This window comes from Apteryx mantelli, chromosome 2 (genome assembly GCF_036417845.1).
Source record: "Apteryx mantelli isolate bAptMan1 chromosome 2, bAptMan1.hap1, whole genome shotgun sequence".
Classification (NCBI taxonomy): domain Eukaryota; kingdom Metazoa; phylum Chordata; class Aves; order Apterygiformes; family Apterygidae; genus Apteryx; species Apteryx mantelli.
Genome location: NC_089979.1, coordinates 46319800 through 46336595, shown reverse-complemented (window position 1 = coordinate 46336595; position 16796 = coordinate 46319800). Strand labels below are relative to the sequence as shown.

Below are 16796 nucleotides of genomic sequence, written 5' to 3'. Positions count from 1 at the left end.
CGGTGTTTCCTTTAAATTTTGGTTTGCAGTGGTCTTTACTTGAAGAGTTCTTACGGTTAAAGTCAGTTTGGTATGCAAACTGAAAATGTGGAGCACTGTTTTCAAAGCAGAGCGCATTCACCTGGAAGACTAAGAATTTATGCAAATAAAGCTATATTATCCTATGATAGTTACCAGTAGTTAGTGTCTGATCTAATTGGCTCATTTTGAAAGAAGAAAACTTTTTTTTTATCTACCTTTGCAATTTCAGCTTTGACTTTAAGAATCAAGCTGACTTCCTTCACACTTCACTAAGAAAGAGGAAGTGCCAGTCTTGCAATTTTTTTAACATGTTTAATTTAACTTACTTGGGAAGTTCCACCTAAATTAAGACAATTAATGAATGCAGTTATTTAAAATAATATTTCAATTACCATCTTTTTGTATCCTTTTAATTCTGATGTCATTATTAACAAACAATGCTATTATTACATGAGTGAATACGAGCAACTTTCAAAACCTCCGAATAGCTTATATATATATATATATATATATATATATATGGGTGTGTGTGTATATATATATACTTTCTAGCATGTGCTTAAGCATTTGCATGACAGGCCTATGTTTTCTGCCTCTGTGCTCTCAATATAGACTGGAAAAATGCAAAACGTGGTTTTTTTTTATCCTGTGCTACTTTTGTTAAGAAAGAATATTTCCCCCCCTTTCTCTTTTTTTTTTCCCCATAGTGGTCACTCTAGACTAATAAAGTAGAAAAAGTTTTGGTCTTAAGTTTTACTAAATCATCCTGTAGTCTCTCTCAGAGTGGTTAATTTGAAAAAAGGTGAACCATAGTCATTATGTTATTTTTATCATGAAACTCTGATGAGCTGACCAATTTTTCTGGGAAAGAAAGCCTTTTAAGAGACATAAATCTGTGTGAGTTCTGTGAAATTAATTATTGACACAGGTAAGGACATCAGAAAACATTGGTGAGGGGTTTTAAAAAAGACATGCCATTCTAGTTGGTGTTCATTCTCTCACAGTCCAAGGATTGACTACCAGGAATTCCTTTCTGTACCAGTAAGATTGTTTAGAACTAGTAAATGTTTCAGAGCAGTAACTGAAAAGGGTAATGCCTAATCGCTGATGAATTTTGCTACTTCATTCCGACGCATGGCTGGCATTGGAACCTCCTTCAAGCAAGAAACATAGCCTTGATTGCAGGGTGGAATTTCACTGCACAACAGCCAGACGCAGAAGTGACCTTGTGCTCCGCACTCGGTTGATGAGTAGGGCAGAGGCATGTCACAGAAGCGATTATTTTGCTTACTGAGAAGGGGGTCAGAAGGTTGCCACCTCTCCTTTTGAGCAGCATCTGGTAGACAATTTTCTGCCTAATATTGTCAATCATTCCCTTGTTCTTGAAGGTGCCTGACTGTCCTCCCAGCTGGAGTGAGAACTTCAATGATCACTATAAAGCAAAACAAATGCAAAGTTTACAAAGGGGGTGTGGAGAAGGCAGGTCCCCAAATAAAGAAGTTGGCAGGGGCTCAAATGCCTGGGATTATGAGAGGAGTGGAACACACACATGATTAGTACACATGCTGGTTTGAATACTAAGGCTCAAACAAATACATTTGTTGCACACTAAAAAACGAAAAGTGAATGACTACTTGAACAGGTTATGTTATAAAAGTGTGATTAAATGTGCAGAAAATTGAGGGTTTCTTTGCTTCCTACTGCTGCTGTACTTTTTAAAGGCAAGAAACTGAAGCATAGTGTCGGTCTCGGAGGTGATAGGAGCAGAGGGGATCTTGCCTCCAGTGATAAAAAGCTGGCATTTGTGGATGAAGGGAAAAATTATTCAGAGACTAAAGAAAATTAATCAAGAATTGCATTCTTTCCTTGCAGGCACACTTAAAAAAACCGCCAGAGATAGCCAAGGCAAGATTCTGGGTGGTCCAGCAAAATAAATACATTCTGCAATGTATATGCCTGCTCCTCTGAGCGCAAAAAGACTCTCACCTTAGAATGGCTAGTGCTTGCTGTTTGCTGGCAGCTTTTGTAGCTGACTGATCGTGCTCCCTCATAGACGCAGTTTTGGGACAAGCAAGCGAGGTGGTTGCTGAGCAGTGCCTCCCTGAGCATTAGGGAAGAATCTGTTTTTCAAAGCCAAAGGGATTCTTTCCCCAACTTTGTATCAGGCAAGCTTTGGTCATGATCACAGTATAAAACAAAAACAGCTGAATGGAACAGAACATCAAGTGGAGAAGTAAATAATTATACTAGAAATGAGAGAAGTACTTAGCTGAAATATGGACTGTGTAAAATTTCTGGAAAAAATATGTATCATAAGAAAACTCTATCAGAAATTTATCTGTGTAGATTAGTTGAGTCAGTGCCAGAGAAAGCTGGTATTTTTCTGTGGTTAGTACATAGAATTGCCCAGGGGATTTACTGAAAGAAGTTACTCAAGATGAACTGCAAAGCTGGCTGTAATTGGCTGTCACAGATTGTTCTAGAAGAACTTCTGGAGGGCTGTATATATCTATATATGTTTATATATTGATCAGTGGAATTGTCAGTTATATATATTTTATTTATATTTATAGATCTTTATAGAGAGATACCTATTTCTTTTCTGGCAATATGAACTGATTGCTAAGGTGAAAGGCAGGGTAGCATCTGGAACACTTCTGCTATGATGGAAAGCTATATACACAAAAGGACTGTGAATGTGCACATTAACTTCTAATGAGCTTAGAAATCATTGACATGTAAACAGTTATTACAGCCACAGCATATACTTTTGTTAGAGGCACATTATGCTGCAGTACAGTCATCAGATATCCCTGTTTAGCTAGGTGTTACCATATTATCCTGTATATTACAAGAATTTACTAGATGTCAGGAAGTGGCTGTGTGCCAAAATTGTTCAGTGGTTCACCCCAAGAGTGCTAAGACAGAGTGTGAGGGGAAAAAAAATGGTGATAGTGGATTATGGTTTATATCTGACTTAACTATCTGTGAATCTAGGAGAATAAAGATATTGAAGAATATTGTATCTAGAACTCGCTGACTCTTTAGAAAACTTTCTCATAGTACAGCTTCTCTGAGAAGCCTTAAAGGGACAGTATGTGTTCAGGTGTCCGTACTATTCCTGCTGCATGTCAGACAGACTGAAAGAAATGGAACAAACAGTCATTTCTTTCCTTTGCTTTTATCACACACTGTGAGAGAAGTTATTCTTACTACAGCTCCAATCTGGCTCCCCTGGGAAGTGCTAGAAATCTTTAACCAATCTGTTGTAGAGTTGTCAACACAGGCTTCTCATTGCATTTGATAACCTAGCAGGAGTAAAAAGCTTCAGCAGCTCAGATTACAAATCAAAAATAAGTATTCTCTAAATCCCTTCTTGGATGGCCCTGCCCATCTCCCCAGTGAACTCTGGACTACCCTTCCTTTTCCTTCCTGACCCCAAAGCTATTCTGCCATGTCTCCTTTCCACCAGGATTCCTGTTACACCCTTCCTCCTTCACCTTGCACAGCTGTTCCAGAGCAGCCTCTTGTCCTGCACGGCTTTGAGAGCTGGGACCTGCCGCAGTCCCGGAGGAGGAGAGGCAGCACCGGGGGCATGGAGCAACCTCCGCAGACGAGCAAGGTCCCCTCCTGCAGGCCGGCAGCCCGGGATGCTTCCTCATCTTCTTAGGAACTTTTCCCAGCCTCTTTCCTCTCCCTCCTGCCACATGCTCCCAAACCAGAGAAACACTTCATCACCCAGTTAGTAATTTTTGAAACAATTATTGTTAAACTGACAATTAAAAGCCTGATTATTGGTTCACAATATCTGCTTTTACTTTCATCCACTGAAACATTAGATTAGGATGTGTCAAGTCATCTGTATCTTACAGAGAGTGCAGTAAATAACCTGACCAACGATCTGAACACAAAGTTCAAAAAAGGGTGAATTCTCTGGTTTCATTAAAGCTAACAGACATGTTCTGATTTGTACAGGCCCAAGTATACCTTATTTTCTGCAGGAGATCCTGTGGTCCCCATTTTATTCTTTGTGCTCTTCATGCTAGCACATTTAGTGATAATGCATCCATTGTATCTATCACTTATAATTTTGATTCTGTTTGTGCTACAATTAAAACATAGAGATATTTGAAAAACTCTGTGCAGTGTCTCTAGATTTATCCTAGTACAAGTCAGATAGGAATGTGACCTTCAATATCATGATTATAATTTAGAATACTGTGAATTTAGGCTACCACAGAAGATCAGAATCAGTTTGAAGTGGTATTCAAATAATATGTATTTGAAATACTTTGAATAATATGAGGTATTTAAGTAATTCCATTTCTAGATATCTATGGCTTTGAGGTATAAGTGTGAAGGAACTGAGAATACCATTTAAATTTGTGGTGGAATTCATGTTTAAGGCAAACCTTAAACATAATTCATGATTAATTCTGAATTCAACATAGAAATAAAACTAAAAAGAATTTATCCATTGCCAAATTTTTCACAAATTATCCTTTGTGCAGCTTCAGCTTAAAAAAATCACAGTCATAACCAGGTCTTACGAAGCTAAATATCTGGCAGAAAAAAAAAGACGACTGAATCTCTCTCTTATGACAACTGTTTTCAAACTTGCAAAGTTTCATGCAGACAGATTCTTACCAAAATGCACCTGCAGGCATACCATAGGCTTTGGGTAGAGTTTTGCTGAACTTTGGTATAAAATGGGCTGAACCAACATTGCACTGTAACTGATAAAAGCCACAGCGAAATGTCTGGAAATGTCACTTCTAGATGTGTGGGGAAATAGTACTGGAAAATCCGTTACAGTAGAATCTGCCAGTGATTTTGTCATGGATCTTTTCCAGAAATATAAAGTCTCTGGAAACTCTGAAAGAATGAAGGAAAACAACTGGTTTGTGGGGCAGGGTTTTTTCAAAAAATGGAAATTAAGAAAATTGAAACAACTTCCATAGTTACCCATGAAAAGTAAATTCATTACCAAAAATAACTTCATTATTTCTGTAAGAATGGGTACTATATTATCTGTGATTTTCTGCATAGAAAGCACTGCATGTTATATTTCAAAATGAATAGAAATCATCAGGTTTGACAGTGACAAATTAACCTAGTATTAGAAGTGAAGTTTGGCTCCATGCTGACATATTATGTGTACATTTGGCCTGTTAACATGAGTCTAAAACAGAGTGCATGCGGGGAAAGATACTAAACACTGAAAATGGAATCACTATAATTGACTTGTAAACAGAAAAAGAAGGGTGTATATGTATATATAAGACTCAGGAATAACATGTAAATGAAGATTTAAAATATTTCTAGAGAAAAAGGTTAGGAAAAGCATGTGACATCCCTAAGTATAATTGTAATTTAATCTCAGGAGGCTGGAGTAAATGGTATATAAGCCATGTAGAAAAGTGTATGTTACTGCAACAACTTAAAACTCTAAGTTTTTAAACAAAGTAATTTAATTAAAAAAATTCATAAAGGTACTTGAAAGCTTAAACTGCAGAAGTACTGAAATTTAAACATCACTTTTTTTTCCTCTAACCATCCTGGTTCATTTTGTCTTCAACAAGCAGTAGATAGCTCGGGTTCAGCTTGTCATCTAGAAAACAACGGTCTCTTCTCAGCTGTTTTTCCAAAAGTCCCATTTTTTCCATTTCAGATTCGGGGGGGGGGGGGGGAGGAATTTTTTGTCCCGCGGGCAGTTTGGGGGTTTCCCAGGCCCGCCACCTCTCCAGGCCCGGCCCGGCCCGTCGCCGGCTCCCCCGCGGGCCGCGGTGCTCCGGGCCGAGCGCGGGGCTCCCCCTCTCTAAAGGGAGTAAGCGCCCGCCGCCGCCGCGGTCTTGCAGCGCGGGTGCGCGCGGCAGAGACAGAGCGGCTGGGGCGGCGCCGGCGGGGGCTGCCGCCCCGTGAGCCCCGGCTTATCCGGGCCTCGCGGAGCGGCGCGGCGGGCGGGAGCAGCTCCCGCGGCGCGGGGTGGAGGGAGCGCGGCCGCCGGCGCCCCGCGCAGCGCAGCCGCGGACGGCGGGAATCCAGTCCGGGTTTTGGTGCCGGGGACCATCAGGCTGTGAGGAAGGGCGAGCGGGAGCGGACCCCGCTCGCTGCGCGCCCCGACAGCCGCGCCGCCCAGGGCGGGCAGGCCGGCGGAGCAGGGCCGGCGGAGCAGGTGGGCGAGCAGCAGGGCGGCACCGGCGGCGGCAGCGGGCCCGCCTGGCCGCGCCCGCGGGCCCCCATGGCCGCGGCGCGCCCGCCGCACACACCCACCGCCGCCCGCCGGTGAGCGCCGCCGCCGCCCCTTGGGCTCGGCGCTGCCTCGGCGCGCCCGCGGCGGGGCCGCTGCCCGCAGGCTGCGCTGAGCGCGGCGGGAGCCGGGCCGGGGCGGGCCGGGCGGAGGCACCATGCAGGCGCGGCGCTTGGCCAAGCGCTCCAGCATGGGCAGCCGGCGGCTGAGCGCGGCGCCGGCGGCCGCGCAGGCGGACGGGGGCCGGCCGCCCAAGCCCGAGAGCGCCTGGAGGCCGCCCCGGCGGGAAGGCTCCGCCGCGGCGCTGGAGGAGGAGGACGAGGACGAGGACGTGGTGGTGGAGGTGGAGGAGGAAGAGGAGGAGGAGGAAGGCGGCGTGGCGAGCCCCCCGCCGGCGCCGAGCGGCCACGGCAAAGGCCCCGTCAGGGGGAGCCTGAAGGTGCGTCCCGGGAGGGCGAGAGGCGGGAGCTGGGCCCGGCCCGGCCCGGCCCGGGGGCGGCGGGGAGCCGGGCCGGCGGCGGCGCGGGCTCGCGCGGCGGGTGCCGGCTGCCCGGCGGCGGCGCGGGGCGGGGCAGGGCAGGCCGGTGCCCCGCGCAGGGCCGGGCGGCGGTTGGAGCGGCCGCCCCGCCCCCCCCGCCCGCGCTCGTGCGGCTGCCGGCGGGCGCGGCGGCCCGGGGGGCGGCGGGCTGGTGCGCGGCCGCGGCGCGGTGCCCCGCGGCGGGCCCGCGCTCAGTAAGTCCCGGACAAAGCGGCCGTGGCCGGTGCCGCCGCGGCGAGCGGGGGAAGCGAGCTGCTCCGCGTCGCCAGCGCGGTAACTGCAAGGGGCGGGCTGGCTGGCTCCCGGGGCGCCGGGACTGCCTTTGCCTTTCCTTTTTTAACCCTGAGAAAAATTAACATTTTAGCAAAAGCTGAGAGGCGGGGAGGGGTGGCAGTCGAAATGATCCGTGCTGTGATTAAAATATAGGTGTAGGGAGCTGCTGATATTTGAAAGAGTTCGAGTACTGAGACTAAACAAATTCTTGGTTGAAGTGCATGGCGCGAGGCTTGCTAGGGTGGTTGTGAAGATGCACCGTTTTCAACTTGGCCGTTTTCGAAGGCTCTTTCAGGAGTAGAGTTGGACCTGTGTGTGTGTGTTACCTGGTACACAGTGCTGGGAAGGGCGCTAGAGGAATCCTACAGTTAGAAGGCAACCACAGTAAGGATACTTTAAGTGATTTAAGTGATATTTTTGTTTTGTAACCATGTTTATGAAAAGTTTCTAAATGTTGGAATACTGTGCAGAGACCTAATTCAAACCAGATTATTCGGTTAATCTGAATTTGGTGCTGAGTGCTTGCAGGCAGAGATCCTACAAATTTAGGCTTAATTATTTTATCATGTGGGGTTTTCTGTAATTATTATTCTCTTGGGATAACCCAGGGCAGTGGAGTTCAGTCTATGTGCCAGTCTACAGAGGATTCGTGTGATGGATACGCAGCGATTATGGCCAAGAGATGTGTGTGAAAGTGCAGAGGGTATCCATTTTGATTTTTTTTTTTTTTAATAGTCTGTGTAATAATTCCTAATTAACAGGAGATAGAGGTAGCCTTGTTGCAGTGCCACGTTGACGCTGGAGTCTTCCCTGTATCCACAAGAAAATCAAATGGAAACCAGCAGAAATAAAAGTTATCCCTGTATTGTTTCAGTGAGTTTGGTACAGTGGTGACAGAGTAAATCTGACCGAGTTTGGTCACTGGGGTCTCTGAATAACTGTTCGGCGGGGTTGTCAAACACCGTGACACATCATTATGATCTGGATGGGTCAGGCCATCCATACCACTGAGGCCTCCAAGCGCTGACAAGCTCTAACTACTTTGTTACTACAAAACTATATGCACGATGCTTAAACCATAGCCGGAGGACAAAGGGCGCTGTACTTGGCTTCTGGGGCCACAAGTCTCTCGATGGCACTGAAACTGTCAGTGTTGCAGAAGGCTTAGAGATAGTTACCCTTTTTATTTAATAGGAGAAGAAAGTAATGCAGAATTCTCAAATGGAGAACAGTAATCTGAAATATCAGTCAGATTACACAGCTATAAATCTGTGTATAATATGGGTTATCTGAATATACTGTTCTTTCTGTCAACACTCATCACCTCATCACACTTTTGAACAGTAGGTCTCTTAATAAAAGTTAAGGTAGTTGGGGTTTCACTTAAGAGCATATGTAGGCATAAGAATATGTACTTACTTCCCTGGAAAGTAAATCTGTTTCATAGATGAGATCACTGCAGTAATATGTATTAGGCTACTTTTAGTATACAAAACAGACTCTCAAATCTTCTGTGAATTGTAGTTCAATAAATAGGTGATGGTATTTACTGTCTTTGGAAGAATATTTCTAACTGTCATGACATGCTCAATTTTTGGTTCCAGTATTTACACTTCTAAGTACCATAAAGAATGGAAAATGTTATAATTTAACATTTTAAAGAAATTAAAGCATCTTTGCTTTGTGTTTATTTCTTTAGGGAATGATAGTGTAGGAGTACTTAAAGCTTAATCTAAGAGGTCTTTTGAACAGTTTTAAAAGAACAGATTAAAAGTGAATAAAGTAGATAAAAACAAATGCAGAGAACTGGCTGCAAAACTATGAGAGGATAATAGGTCTTGCGCAATATATCTGTCATCAATCAAACTGGATTCTTGGCAATGGGGAACTGACATAGGATCAGGAGCATTTGACTCCCTGACCGTAGACTTCTGAGTTAGGGTCAAAAAGTGAACTGAATTGATATCCGCTGTTGAGATAGTGCATTAATTGATAGAGTGTCAAATATACTACAGAGCAAGAGTAGTCCTGAAGAGCTTTAGAATTAAGGCAGACTTGAAAACAAAGTGATTCAGGTGCTGTTTTTAAGAGTATACTCTTCCCACATAATGCAGTTAAAAAGTAGCATGCAATGTTTTGTTGTGCAGTGCAGATAGAGGTGACACACATGTATACGTGACCTCTGTGCCCTTTGGTAGAATGGCATTTTAGATCTAAAGACTCATGGGCTTTTCACAAAATCACTTCCACAGAGCGCATCACAGTAGCCCAGTTCAGTGTGGGTAAAAGTGTGGATGAATGTATTGTAGAACCTGCAGTGGAATTAATTATTTAAAAAGGCACCTGAGAATTTGGTACACATCAAGATGAAAAGTATTTGTGCCATCAAGTCTTGCAGCCATGTTTTTTCCAGTGTCGGGAAGTCTGCTGTGTACCCTGCGTAGCTGCACCAGTTTCTGTCACTCTAAAATATGTGGAGAGAGACAGGAAGCAGTAGTTCCTAAAGACGAGTCTTATGTTTCCAATTCCTAAAGTCTTGGAAAGAGAGAATAGATAAAAATGAGAGACAGAGACAGAGAAGGTCACTACAGGGCTTGTGAAAGATACAAAAATGCTTCTTTGTTTCACCGTAGCCACCTAATATTATATGACCTAGAATTCAGCTTAATCTATACGGAAGCGGGCTCAGTTTTACCCATCTAGCAAAGTGAAATTTGCAACACCTTCAGAGTGCGAGTCTGCATTAAAGATTTCCAAGTGGGGATGGCAGGTGTTGGTAGGAGCCTAGACTAAGTCCAGTAAAAATTATGCTTTTGGATATGATTTCTTTTTAAATAAGAAGGCTGTGTAGTATATGGAATGTAGAAGAATCTCCAAAGTTTGTCTGGAAGAAATTGGATGCCTGGTATGTATATATATTGTTTTGCTTGGTTGAATTCTCTTTCATCTCCTTTGCTCCTTTTTCTGACTCTTTCTAAAACCCAGTATGAATTCATTATCGGCCTTTAATTCAAAAGTTCAGATTTAGTGTTTGAATCAATTATAGGCTCATACTTGGGCAAAAAGAACTTTTTGTTTGATTAGCAAAGGCTATTTAATTTAGCTTTCATATGTGCATGCAAATATATTTTAACAGGCCATTTGCAAGATGCAAAATTCTTCAGATATCAGATTTACTCAGTGGTGAAGAGATCTCAAAAACCCATTAGGAACTTGCATACAAACCTAAGAGTAAACTGAAATGTTCCCTCTCAGATAATAATGGTAATAACTGTTAGTATTAATGAAAATGAATTTATAATGTCAGAACTCCTGTTCTGATCTTGGAGCCTGTTATGCAAGGCTTTGTATGCAAACACAGAACAAACAGATAATCTATATAATCCCTATTGTATAAAGTTGAAGGGTAGCACAAGAGCTAACAAATGGCTATTGGTAGACAGTGGAAGACAAGGAAACAGTAAGACAGCATAGGCAGGTTAAAACCAGTAGCTCAGCCATGTTTTTGTAAGTAAATAAACATTTAATTTATAAGTTTCAAATGCCATTTAGTTTCCTACTGTCCTCGGGTGAGATCCTGGCTAGTGAAGTTGGTGTGGAAACTGTGCAACTAGACTTGGGATTTTTCTTCCTGATTAAAAATAAAAAAGTTTATACATAGTATATGTGAGTGGAGGCAGAGATGGGGGTGGTGAGATTGTAAGATGGTATTTTTTTTTTCTCCACTCTCCCATAATAAGGCATGAATGGAAATAACTTGCTGGTTTTTTTAAATGCAATTTTTTTGTTGTTGTTTTTTTGGACAAAGACCAGACATAACCATATTGCCCTTAAAAGGCACTGTATTTGAAAACTGTGGCTATGTGAGAATAAAGAAGTATAATGGAGCCACTAACTTTTTTGATCCTTGTTTGTTAGACTGTTTGCAGTCTAGAATGAATTCAGTTTAGAATGACCAATTAGTTGCCTTCATGTATGCAGTATATACCATTAGACAGATACATGCTGCTCTGTCTTTTTGTATTTGAGAACTAAATGTGGAAGCAATGTTCTTCATGGACCAGTCATCAACATTTGTAATGTGTTATACCTGATGTAGGGACTCATAGACCATCTGGGCCTGGCCTGGCCTGGCCCGGCCCGGCCCTGTGCTGGTCTTTCTAACCCTGCTTCTGACCTGAGTTCACCAGGAAGCCTAATGGGTCTGTAGCTCACCTTTGTACACTCAAATCCTACTCTACCATGTGTTTTCCCAGCTGTTAAATTTGATCACTGAAGTGTATTGGAGTTTCTGAGGGCACCAGAGAGATCTTAAAAGGCTGTAGGATAAACCTGTGCCTCGAACTGTGCTGCTTGGCCACATCAAAGATTTGGAGTTTTGCTGCTTGGGCAGTAGAGAGTATGCTGGTCCCACCTGGTGTCTGCTCTGTTAATACTGTTGTGGATTGAGCAGTGGTGTGTTTTTTGTTTGTTTTTGGCTGTTTGTTTTGTTTTCCCTCAGGATGAGAATGGCTGTTGGCTTTCTGATCCTTACCCTTAAGTATTTGTAATACTTTCAAGTGATTTATTGAATGACTTATGGCTAAAAGTAGTAAACAGCTTGACTATTCCTATTGCTTGAGGTCAACCTCAAGCAAATGAATAGAGAAGAATGCTGGGCTAAGAGAACTCCTATTAGTATCTTTATTTATTTGTGAAGATTAAAGGGCAAATGTGAAGTAAATAAAGAGAGTGTGCATTAACTCCTATGGGGTGTGCATCAGCTTAGATTTCATGTTCTGGTGTTGTCATCTTTAACTGTTGGATGTTGCGGAACAGAGCATGTAAGAATTTCGTGTTACCAGTACTGATGAGCAATCTGTAATTTGATTGCTTCCACCATTTTGGCAACTTGCCAAAGTTTCCAGTCTGAAATGATGATTGTGGTGACACTTGTCTCATTGTATTAAAAAGCACGTGTGTGGGCGGTATTTGTTGTTTGACAACAAAACTGATGAAGACAGGAAACTGAACAACTCTTATTTGAACTTTGGATAAAAATGCAGATCTCTTTACTGTCATTTTTTAAAAAGGACTTCCAAAAAATCCTAAACAAGCTGAAGTTGGTGGGAAAAATCCCACTAGCATAAACAGAACTGGAATTTAGCCCAATTACATAACCACATGTATGTATTCATTAGTCTCCTAAAACCTTTCCACAGAAGCCCTAATAATTTTTAAGTATCGCTTCAAACCACAGGGGACAGTTACGATCATTGGGCACGGAATCAGAGAAGAGGAAAAATGCCTCCATGATTAGATACCAAAGTGTGAAATTATATAACTCATCATTTTACCATCTTTAGTGTATTTTTTTTAAAGATAATGGCAAAAAGGTTACTTGAACTTTAGATAGGCAATGCAGTTATGACAAACAGTCATAAAATTGGATGGTTACTTAAAAATTTTCTGCTTCAGCAGATAAAGTGGCTAATGCTTGTGTCATACTGACGTAGAGAAGAAACTTTACAATAACCTTATATAAATGGGACGTTGTAAAGTTTGTGAGCTAAACATTTGAGCTAACTTGACCTTTTATACATACATGCATATCCCTTTGAAACAACCAAAAGAACTATATTTGGATTAAAAATGCCTTTGCATATTTTTTCACAAGTCCTCTTTTAATTAATTGTAACCAATGTAAGTACTGTCAAAGGAAAAATCTGAAACTATTTTATTACTGTAAAATATTTCTAAAGAAAATACTCTGGTATAGTTCTTGCTGTTCTTAGGATTTAGTGTTGTGGTTCCTCACGGTTTACTAGTGCTAGGGAAGGCCATGGAAAATGGTCCTCAGCTGGCTTACAGAACTCTGTGTCATAAAGAGAAAAATTAATACGGATGAAGTGGTGGTTGCTGAGGATTTACAGTGATGCTTTCCTTCAAAGTGTGTGGGCACAATTATCCTAGCGGAGTGCAGGAGAGAGGTGGTTTGTTTTTCTGTTCGTCCTGGGTGCTCCCTCTGCTGGAGCAGCAGAACAGCCTTGGCAGAGCAGGGTGCTTTGTGCTCTGGGCACTAGGTAAAACCAGAAGGTGTCGTTTGAGGTAGCACGGTGAGCTGGTTTACTGCCTCATCAGCACCAAAAGCATTAAAGCATTCGCCTTTCCATCTTTCCTTCTTTCTCCAGCTCCCAGCTATGCACTAGTAACTGGTTACCTTTGCATGTGCCACAATTTGTTAGGTGCTTCTGTGAGCTACTTTAACTTAGTGAAGCAGTGGGAAGCAAGTACAGCAAAAAGTCTGTAGCATGGGTGGGATTTTTTGTTTGTTTTTTTTGTTTTTTTGTGTGTGTGTGGTTGTCCTAATGAGTTAAAGGTGGCTGATGGTAGGACTTGTCAAGCACCTTGCCTAGTGCAAGGGAAAAAATGGGACCTCACAGGTAAGGCACAGAAAAAAAGGCGAAGGAAAGGGAGAAAAGGAGCGAGCCTTCCTGCCTTTGAGCTGACCAGCTGGGCTGCCCACAGACTACAGGCTTAGATTGGTCTTTGAGTTCTTCGTGAAGACTCCTCTCCCAGGAGGCCTACTGTTGCATCCTTCTAGTTTGCTAGCGGTTTGATAGGGGGTTGGTTTCTCAAGCAATGAGGAGGCCAAGGTCATGTTTGACTTCTGGAAGTTTCCATTAGTGTTATTCTGTGGCTTCCAGGTATAACTGCTGTTGATCAGTGTTCTCACATGAGATCAAACTCTTCGATCTCACTTCTCTGTGTAGTTAAATAAACGTCTCTGCTGACACCTTTCCCCCTCTGAGAGGAAAACTGGTAATGCTTTTATCTGGAGCCAAGCATAGCTTTGGGAGAACCTCTTAACTGGTAGCCATGCTCCTTGTTCATCTCCTTTGAAGGATCATGCTTTCTACTTCCAGAGTCGAGATCAGTTAGAGGAGGTAAAAATGCGTGCATAATATTGATATTGCAATATCTAGTACTGGTAAGGATCAGCACTGGCCCATGTAGCTTTCATTCACAGTGCCTATTTCATCCAGAAATTACAGCAGATGATACAACTGAGAACTTCCTTAGTTTTATTTTACTGCAATCTCATCATTTAAAAAAATACTTGAGTGAAGACTCTTTTCCCATCTTGTTTGGACAAACAGATTAAAATTTTGTGCCCGTATAGGGGATCTTCCATCTGCAGTCTCTTCCTGGCTGACTTCTTTTAAAGTCAGATGACAGCTTCTGGCATTAGAAATCACACAGCTCTTCATCCCTTGTTTGAAAGAGATCTTGAAAGTAAAGCTAATATGGCTTTCTTTCCACTAGCAATACTCACTATGTATCTATCGAAACAGAGCAGGAAAGCTTCCATTGCAGATGAAACACACAAGCGTGTAATAAGAACACCTGATTTAATAGTAGTCACTAATTACAGCTTTTAATTACAACTAATAACTTTAGCAGAAATAAGAGCAAAAGTATTTGGATTTTGATGAACTTCCCTGCTACCCTGCAACAATACCCTGATTTTTTAGTCCCAATTCTAATTTTGCCAAACTTTCCCAGAGATGGACAAACAGACATAGGTGCATCATGTTCTTCTGTTCTTTACTGTTCTTTGGCCAACCCAGTCTGCACAGTTTCTGTCCCTCGTGTCCTACGCATAGCCCAAGCCAAGCCCTTTGCGTGCCCCAGCAGCATTACAAAATGCCAAAACATATTCACTTGGTGTGGGATGGCAGGTGCTGGAGAGGTGAGAAGACCATATTGTATTGCAGGGTACTTTCCGAGTCACAAAACCAGGCACGTATGCCACTTGGAGAAAATATGGTAATTGGTTTAGTTAATTTTATACACACTGTTTGTGAAACCAATAATTGGAAAACCAATTGTAGCTTCCCAGCCATGGCTAACCAAGTCCCTTTTAACTTGCATCCTGTGGAATACCCAAGAGTTCAATGGTGAGCATATTTAGCAGCGCTTAAAATGCAATAAAAAGATTGCTAAATGAAAAAATAGAACTGTTTCTGGCAAATATGATTCTTCACTTTCCTTCTGTTTAAGGCTGTCCAAACTAGCTTCTAACTTTTTAGATGTTTAGGGGCAATGTATTTTTGGAGTGTTGGTTTTTTGTTGTTGTTGTTGTTGTTTTTAAAGAAAAAGGAAGACAGGACTTAAGTCTGCTTCTGAGATCCTTCCAGAAATTTCTGTACATGGCAGCCAACTCAAAGTGAAATCCAGCTATCCAAGTTTTCAGAACTCTGACTGGAAAGGACTTCTGTGGGTTTGGATCCACAAGTAATCCACTTCCATATGCAGAAAATCCAAAATTCAGAGTGTTGGAGTGTGCGGTTTTTTTTTTTTTTTGTAAACATTGCCACCAAATTCTGAAGATGGACTTAATCAATAATTAGTATTAATAATCATTAGGAATAATTATATTTTGTAATTATTATTGTTATCTGATTATCTTAGAAGTGATGGCATGTGTATTTATTTTTGTAGGAAACTTGTTAATGTTGTATTTGGGCTGGAAAAGGAAACTTGCCATATTTTCACATCTTTATCCCAGTGATCATGTGATGGAGGAAAAAAGGCCATACTATGTGTGAATTAGTTTAGTTTAGAATCAAAAAAGAGGTATGGTGATGTCCATGAATTCCTAGTTTTCCCCTCCCTTTCTCCCCCTCCTCCAGTCTTACAGCCAGCTCTCTCTACAGTCTCACTGACCTCTATGCTCCTTTTGTTGGTTCTCGCAGAAAGTTTTGTGCACGCAACAGCATTTCAGATGTCTTGAGTTGATGATTGTCCTATAAGGGGTACAAGAGATACCCAGATGAGTATCAAATTTTCAAATGTGGGTATGTGCTTAAAGGTATAGGTGAGTGTTTTGGTCATTCATTTGCATATATGCTGTATAATTCAGGAGCACCTTATGTTGGTGCTGGGGGATACGCTTTTTGCAGGTAAATTATGTATAGCCAGGTAAGTGTGGACATACACATTAAAATGAAAGGATAGGAACTTCTTGCTTACTCCAGCTGTTGCTGTCTAGCACCATTATGAATCCTTCCAGTATAAATGTGTTTAGATTTGTATTTTAATATTAAAAAAAAAAAAAAAAACACTCCACACAGTTTTGTGTTCAGTCAAATGATGGAGATATAGACTTTGTCCTAGCCAGGTTGAAAATGAATACTGCAGTCCCACTTACCTATTGGAGAGAACATAGTGACCTTAAAATGCATTATCTTTTGTATTGTTAGAGAGCAGCAGTTTACAAATGCTTAAAGTGATTAGATTGACACAGTTTATGTGTAACGAGCAACCACTCGTGAAGCAAGCAATTAAATGCAAAGTATACTCCAAAATGTAATAATACATTGAAATTCAGGGCAGAGTATTTCCAAGCATCATTATAACAATCTGTCTTATCTCTTTGTATTCCTGTATGAATAGAGATTTATGGTGAAATAGAAATTCAGTTTGTACAATGCAGTCTTTCCTTCCAGTGATAATGCAGTTTTGGGGTGGAAAAATGAGTTTCTTTTTATGTAAAGAACTCTTTTAAGAGAACTTGAACTGGAAATACTGTATGAAGTAGTAAGAATAAACCAAAACCTTTGTCCTTTCAGGAATTTAATTTAAATATATGTCTTTTCTACTTGTGCGGTGTTATCTTGGTGGTAAGTTCAGTGTTTCTCATTGCTGCTTATTGTATTTTGCTGTGAACTT

General features: G+C 41.9%; 1 protein-coding gene across 2 annotated transcripts in view; it reads left to right on the top strand.

Moving 5' to 3' along the window:
• Nucleotides 1-6428: 6428 nt before the first annotated feature.
• Nucleotides 6429-16796, top strand: part of ZNF704 (zinc finger protein 704) — a 91466-nt gene continuing 81098 nt past the window's right edge. For both annotated transcript variants that reach the window (XM_067290578.1, XM_067290577.1), the window contains exon 1: nucleotides 6429-6710. In XM_067290578.1, the coding sequence (XP_067146679.1) occupies nucleotides 6429-6710 (282 nt within the window). The remainder of the gene's footprint in view (nucleotides 6711-16796) is intronic.